A 7819-nucleotide genomic window follows, 5' to 3' on the forward strand; every position below is an offset into this window, starting at 1 on the left:
CCGCGAGCAGCAGAAGCTATGTTGGCGGGAGAAGCTCTCCCGCTGACATATCACCGTCCACACCAGCGCTTATGTTGGTGTAACTTATGTCGCTCAGGAGGGTGATTTATTCAAACCCCCACCCTGAGCCACATAAATTATGCCAACAATAGCTGTAGTGTAGACATAGCCTGAGATAGCTTGCTGGTTTGTTGAGCCTCCTGGCAGAAGGAACAACCAGACCGTGGGAGACTGGCTGGAATACTGATTGTTTGAAGATGAGCTCTAAACATATGGGTGAGATCCTGCTGAAGGTTCACTGGATGAGCCTGGTTTTGAGTTGTGGTTTTTCCTGACTTTGTTTGGACCTTAACATCCCAAAAGGACTGATGTGTGCCTTGGCCAGATGGCTAAAGCACTGCTACATCAACCCCTGCAGAAGAGAGTGAACAGACCTACAGAGACATGCAGCTGGGTGAGTCGTGCCCTGATGGGCCACAAGGGGGTGCTGCAAAGGCAAATCTGATCACAATCCCAGTGTGTCAAAGGTCACAGAAAACAGACAGTTATAATACCCTATAGGATCAAATACAAAGCTCCCCAGATGACTAAATTTCCTCAGAATATTCTGAAACTTGAGGCCCAGAGGATGGGCCACAGAAACAGATCAGGAGAGGAAGTTTGGTTAAGGTAATTAGGCCGATTGTTCAGGGGACTAGCCTGGAACTTGGGAGACCCAGGTTCAATTTCCTGCTCTGCCACAGACTCTTGGGGTCTTTGGGAAAGTCACTTAGTGTCTCTATGCCTTAGTGCACCATCTATAAAATGGGGATAATACTTCCCACAAGGGAGGTGAGGATAAATAAATCAAAAGATTGTGAGGTACTCAGCTACTATGAAGATGGGGGCCATTTAAGTACCTTAGTTGGAAAGATCCCCCACCTTGACAGAGCTTAGAAAAGTGCTGATCTCAAGCAAAAAGCAATGATGATCTGATCATGATTAAGGTGTAGTTTTATTTTAAATCCACCCTATTTCCAGTTCTGTCTCTAAATCAGATGTGTGGTGTACACATGAGCATAAACTGAGTCAGACACCACTTAGAAGCCGGGAAGTCTCAAACAAATCCACAAGAGGCACGGTGAATGATACTGAAGTCACCCCCGTGAAGAAATTTCAGACTCAGATCCTCAAAGGTTAAATCAATGGGAGCTGGGCATCTAAATGCCTTTGAGGATCTGGGTGTCAGTCAGTGACTCCGGTAGCAGGCTCAACAAGCTCAGCCAGGAATTCCATTGAGTAGTGAGATTGGTACAGAGCCAAAATTCCCAAATTCATTTTATCCCGGGAGTCTCATACTACATCAATCTGTCCTTGTGATGAGGCATTTTCTACACCTGAGATCAGACTCTGCCAAATTCACCTTTCAATCATGCTGAACCACAAACACAGTCAGAAAAAGCAGAACCAACTGACAGGGCAGGTTGTCATTCAACCAGGTCTTTCTAATACACCTTTACCTCGATATAATGCTGTCCTCGGGAGCCAAAAAGTCTTACCGCGTTATAGGTGAAACCGCGTTATATCAAACTTGCTTTGATCCGCCGGAGTGCGCAGCCCTGCCCCCCCCCACTCACCCCCCAGCACTGCTTTACCGCGTTATATCAGAATTTGTGTTAAATCGGGTCACGTTATATCGGGATAGAGGTGTATGTTCAAAGTTAAGAGCTTCATCCATAATTAGTTCATGGACTGTGGCAGTCTTATCAATGACTAACCAACCATTGAAGCAGAAGCTAAAGGGCAAGGTCACTGCTTGCCATTACCATGTGCTCCTGAGATAAGGCCTCTAATTAAACTAAGTGGAGTAGATAACAAATGTCAAGTATCTACTGTATGTCTGACAAATGGACTTTCTCCTAGTTTTTCCCTGAGAAGCTTGGTAAAGTATATATATATTTTTAGTTTGAACAATGGCGTTGTCAAATACACCACAGATGTAGTGCAGATAAAGTCATTATTCAAAGGTATAAGGTCAACAAAAGGTAGTTGTTATGGCACATTAATTACAATTTCCACTGTATAAAATGAAGCTGCTTTACCACCACCATCTTCTACACTTTTATTTTTAGAAAGCTAAATCAAGGAAAGTTTAATCTTCCTGCTTTTAAAATGTTGTTTTTAGCTCAGTGATCCTCAAACTTTTGAGGGTCACACCCCTCTTACACCTGTGTGCCTCCCCTGCCATCCCCAGAGCTGGGGCCCAGAGTGGGGCCATGGCTGGGGATAGGGGACACAGACAACGGTAAGGGCCAAGGCTGGGGCCACATCTGTGGGTAGGTCTCAGGCCGGGAGTGGGTCTGAGCCAGGGTCCGAGGTTGGGAGCGAGGGCAGAAGCGGAGCTGCAGCTGGGCTGTGGTGGGGGCCAGCAGCTGGGCCCATGGCCAGCTGCAACTCCACTCTCATCCCTGTCCTTCCCCTTAGTCTTGTCCCTGGGCTGGGAACAGAGCCACAGACAGGTGCCAAGACTGGGGCAGGGGCCAGGCGTAGACCTACACTGAGCCTGGGGACAGGGTCAGGTGCAGGGCCGGAAGCTTGGGACGTGGCTAGGGGCAGGACTGGAGCAGAGCAGGGGGTGGGGAGGAGCTGGGTTATGCTCCCTTCCTGCTCCCCCTGGGTACTGGCCTGGCCCTGCCGCGCCCTCCCAGTGTTCCTCTGCATGTCTCTACGGGGGGGGCACCCTACACTTTCGGGACCTCTGTTTTAGCTAAAACTTCAGGATACAGATAAAATGTTCCTGAAAGCCATGGCTATGCTGATCATGGAAAAAATGGCACAGCAATTTCCAACCTTTTTTTTTTTTAAATAATGAATTTAATACTCTTGACAGGTACCAGATTGTCAGAAATTAAGCCCTTTATTTATCCATAGTTCAGGCACTGCCATTGCCCATCTTGTACTAACTTCTGGCTCCCCAAAGTAACACTAACCTCCTCTGGGAGACCACCTCACGGGATGAGAGGGAAGCAAGTTTAATGATGTGAACAACTCTCCTGAGACCACTAATTCATTTCACAGAAGCCATTGAACAGCCAGCAGACTTTGTCAGTACTGAAATGAATTTGAATGGTGAACAAATGGCAGCAAGTTCTCTATACTGGGGTTCTCAAACTGGGGGTCAGGACCCCTCAGGGGGTCACAAGATTATTATATGGGGGGTTGCGAGCTGTCAGCCTCCACCCCAAACCCCACTTTGCCTCCAGGATTTATAATGGTGTTAAATATGTGTTTTTAATTTATAAGGGGGGGTGCACTCAGAGGCTTGCTATGTGAAAGGGATCACCAGTACGAAAGTTTGAGAACCACTGCGCTATACTATTTATTACCTGTCCCTTGAGCCATCAGTTTCTGTACTTTCAAAAGTTTTTAGCTTTCCCTTTTACTAGTGAATTTAAATTATATCTAATTCATGCTTCCAGATTTACAGTTGTGTATTGAAATTACAATATTTACGAAATAGTATTTACAAGAAGTTGTGCGGTCACAAGTTAAAACCCAGTTCAGCGCATCTGAAAGTCTAATGACTGATAGATACATTGATGCACTGACATCATAACATTCCCCACTTTTGAAAACAAAGTGGCACTAGAACAAGTCAGGGGGACGTGGATGGCAGAAATACTTTGTGTTCTTCAAGAGTTTAAATGGCACCAAGTAGGCACTTAAATGGCATGAACAACTCCAAAAGACATGGTAGTACATTGTGCTATTTAAATGAAAAGTGAATAGTGATTAGAAGGTAAATACTATGCTTCTTAATAATGATTAAATATTGGTGATGTCGTTTTTAATAACTTTGTGTCTACAGCCATGTGACTCTCAACTTTAGAGTTTCTTTCATGGTTATATCACAATAAGCTCTCCAAGAATAAATGGCAAAAAAAAACCCTTCATTAATGCAGAGTTAAAGATGCCTAATGATAGCTCGTGCCCTTCCAAAATCTCAAGTTCAGCAAAACTCAGACTTCTGAAAACCAGAAAATACAGAATTAAGGTAGATGCCCACACAACCTTAACTCTGCCTGGAGCTGGCAATAGCCACTGGGAATTATCTGCATGCATTCTAGTTTCTTTCAGAGTTGTAGGTGTAGCTGTAGTGAATGGTGGACGCAGCAGGTGGAGCAGGTTGGTAGAGGTGTGTTTGTGATACCAAGAGATCTGGTGATTAGTTTGAGGAGTGTCATAGAGCTGTGACTGTGATATTCAGAGATCTGGGTCTGAATCACCCCATGTATGTTATCAATGGAAGGAGGTGCATGTGTACCTTGAGGTTCCAGTCTGCATCATTTCAATATAGAATTGGGTGGTATTCTGTTGGGGGAACAGGCTCAGTGTTTGAGCACAGGGCAGGTGCAGGCAGCACCTGTCTCTTACTTGCACTGTGTCTTTTCACTGTAAGTGAATCCAAGTAACTGTCCAGATATTAGAGCACTTAGAATAGTCAAGCTTTAAACAGAAAGCTGGCCTTAACCTTAACTATACTGGAGCTGCTGCGCCACTGTAATATACAGCCATGTGTTTCTAGATTTACAGATTGCTGTATCACGCTGTTTTGGTTTCTCTTGAACCTGAACTGCAGGCGATAACATGCTTTGATATCAAAAAAGCTTGTCAGAGATAAATAAAAATTGAACTTGGAAAATGAGTTTGTTACTGTTTTGAATGAATCCATAACAGGAGTAATTTTGTAGTGAAAAATCAACATAGTTTCTCCCAACTATTAACAGTATACTGGAATTTTCAGTTGTTGCTTTTAAGCAATATACTATAGAGACTTTCATGTTGCTTATTATGACAGCGTTTCTCAAATGTGGCCACAGTGGCTGCATTCAGCCACCAGGGCCTTTTCTTGCGGCCACAGCCTCCTGGGCTGGAGGGGAAAGGGGGGGCATGCAAAGCAGTGGTCCCTCTCCCAAGGCCCCCTCCAGAGACACAAATGCTGGAGGAGCAGGCAGCTGGTGAATTACCCACATTCCCTGGGGTTGAGGGGGCAGGCTTTGGCCACAGGGCTGCGGGCTCCGTCCATGTGGTGGCAGGCTCTGGATTCAGGCTCCGGCCCCAGGCTCACCAGCCCCGCCATCATCCCTGGGCCCTGCTGCCTCCCTGCCCACCTCCCCATCCAGGGCTTAATTTGTCCCAGAGCTTGCCGGGGCTGAGTAAGTCTGAAAAGTGATATTAACAAACATACAAATATCACCTTACCCAGCAGAAGATTTACCAGCTAGCAAGTCTTAGAAGAAAAAAAAGTGCAACCAAAAAAGCAAAAGAAACAACAACAACAAGACAAGAACATGCAAATCATCTTATTTGTGTTTCTATTCTGTTTAGGCCCAGTAAAGAATAGAGACAACTGTAAATTATTTTTATTACTGACTCTGGAAAAAACCTACATAAATAAATTACAATGATTTAGATGTGTGTATGTCCATATTTATTTGTTTTTCCTAATGTTAATTAAGTATTTTAGGAAAAATAGTCAGCACGGCCACCAGCAAGAGTTGGTGGTCGCATACTGAGGCCACCAAAAATTTTGTTGAGAACCCCTGGTTTAAGATACAGAAATAGCTAGACTAGTGTAGATACTGTTAGTCCATTAGGGAGAAGCAAAACAGGAAGCTGTAAGTGATTGATCTTTATCTATAACTCAGTTTCATGAGGAGTTTTTCCCCTTTCTATGGTAGAACTAAATTATATTCCTGTATTTGGGGACTAAGAACATAAATAACAAGGTTTGAAGGCCCTAAAATCTTATACAGACACTGGTCTTCTACTATTAAAGAGAACCATTAACTTGAAAAAATTACATTTCTCTGAAAATGTTGCACCTACTATAATTACAAGTAAAAAGATGGCAATAATTGAAACAAGTTGAGGGGAGGGGGGAATCTGTATTTTTCCTCATTTAACAGCATATGGACAATTTAATTGTTAATTTCAAATAGTCAGTTTCTTCCTTGTTGTTAAGATCCTTATAAACATCAGCCAGGGAAGAGTTAATGTTGGCAGTGTCCCTTTAAACTCTTTCTTTCCTTAGATGCTAATTGCAGGCTGACTTTCTGTCCTGTGGGCACTCTCTGGACTTGCTGAAATCTGTGCGTCTCAGTAACTGATATACTGTCTCCTTTAGCAAATAATTAAAGGACAACTGTGTAATAAAAAAAAAAGTCCTACAAAGCACCGAGGCATTTTTCCATTAACCCTTGACGGAGTAAGAAAACAAGCCCAACTCACCTATGAGCTCTCCAATCATAAAGAAGAGATAGAGAACGGCAGCCAGGGTCAGCTGTTTTTTCACCTTCCTCTGTTTTGATAGTTCCCTCTGTTTACTGCAATTGCTACAAGGGTCCGTCCTGGGGGAGCTAGTCTGTGTGCTCCGCAGAGCAATATCCCGGTCCAGCAAGGAGTCGTCATCGGGCTGCAGACCTAGGTGAGCCCCATTGACAGGTCTGTCCGGAGCTGCATCCGCAGTGTCATCAGAAACCACAACTCGCAACTTGTTAAACCGGGGGAAGTCCTCCTCCCCCACTTCATCTGAAAAATCAAAGGCACTGGAGTCGTTCAAGAACAAGGGGTCATCGTTCTTTCTCAGCATGGATTTGATGCTATTCCAGACCCTGGATTGGGCCATAGTAGCTGGAGCCAGGAGCCCAGCGGGGTGTTGCTTTTTAGCTACAGCAAATTCTTCTCATGCTACTTCCCCTTGCAGGCAGAAATGCTTCATTTAATCGTCCATTCAGAACATTTCCTCCAAGCCTGAGGAAATCAGAGTAACACGTTCAGTTCATCAATGGATAGAAATTCAGGTGAAAAGGCACCGGGGGGAGGTTATTCCAGGTAATCCTACTAAAGCAGGCCAGCCCTCTTCCAAGACAGCTCTACTAACCCTTAGACTGGACAGCCCCCCTCCAGGATGCCAAACAGCTAATAGGAGCACAAAAATAATCCATCTTAAACAGCCACTTTCATGCCCACTGGCCTACTCGCTATGCAGCTGAACACAGAGCCGGGACTACAGTAGCAAAGACGTGTTTGATACTGACCGACTCTAAACCCAGAATAGACTGTAACACGTTGTTACACTGTCATTTTTTAAGATTATGCAAAACGCGGAATAACTGTTGCTCAAGACTCTCGGGTTTATATGGCTGAAATATACAGGGGGGGAAGCTACTATACAGAAACCGAACGGTACCTTTGTATGGCTGCTGCCCCCATGCAATTCCGATCCTTCGGAGGTTGGCTCAGGTCATTCTCTGGAGTCCCTTGTAAGTGATAACAGCTCGCCAGAAATACCTGCACTCTGCTCCGGGGCCGGGCAAAGCCAGCTTAGAACCACAACCCCCACCACGAGCTGGGCTTTCCCGCCGGAGCATGCAACCCCCGCGTAGGGAGGAACCGCACCTCCCCCGGGAAAGCCGGCGTCGGGCGGTCACCCCTTCGCTCCGGGGAGCTGCATCTCTCCCTCCCTCTCTCCTGCTTTCGAGACAACCAGGCTTGCTGCTGACTCGCCGGTCACGCAGTGCGCGTGCGCGGGCACCCGTGGCCGAGGGGCGGCGCAGCGGCACTGAACGGGGGCTGGCCGGGCGCGTTGTTCGCATTCCTGGCTCCGGACGCGGGGTCTGCGCGGGCGGCAGCCGCCGCCTCTGCTCTGCCCCGCTTGGTACCAATCCCCCCGCCCCCCGCGCGCTAGCGACACACGGGGATTCTCCCGCTGGGCCTCTGCCTTGCGACCTTGGTCAACATGCTGCTGGCTCGTGACTAGGGTAGGCAACTACACACC

General features: G+C 46.2%; 1 protein-coding gene across 2 annotated transcripts in view; it reads right to left on the reverse strand.

The window, feature by feature from the left end:
• The window catches only part of SLC30A4 (solute carrier family 30 member 4), a 31095-nt gene extending 23550 nt beyond the window's left edge, over window positions 1-7545 (reverse strand). For both annotated transcript variants that reach the window (XR_004647533.1, XM_034784500.1), the window contains exons 1-2: window positions 7232-7545; window positions 6271-6792 (exon numbers count right to left, since the gene is read on the reverse strand). Coding sequence is in view for 1 of the 2 variants with exons in the window: in XM_034784500.1 (XP_034640391.1) it covers window positions 6271-6667 (397 nt within the window). In the remaining variant the exon portion in view is untranslated. The remainder of the gene's footprint in view (window positions 1-6270; window positions 6793-7231) is intronic.
• Window positions 7546-7819: the final 274 nt, after the last annotated feature.

This window comes from Trachemys scripta, chromosome 10 (genome assembly GCF_013100865.1).
Source record: "Trachemys scripta elegans isolate TJP31775 chromosome 10, CAS_Tse_1.0, whole genome shotgun sequence".
Classification (NCBI taxonomy): Eukaryota; Metazoa; Chordata; order Testudines; family Emydidae; genus Trachemys; species Trachemys scripta.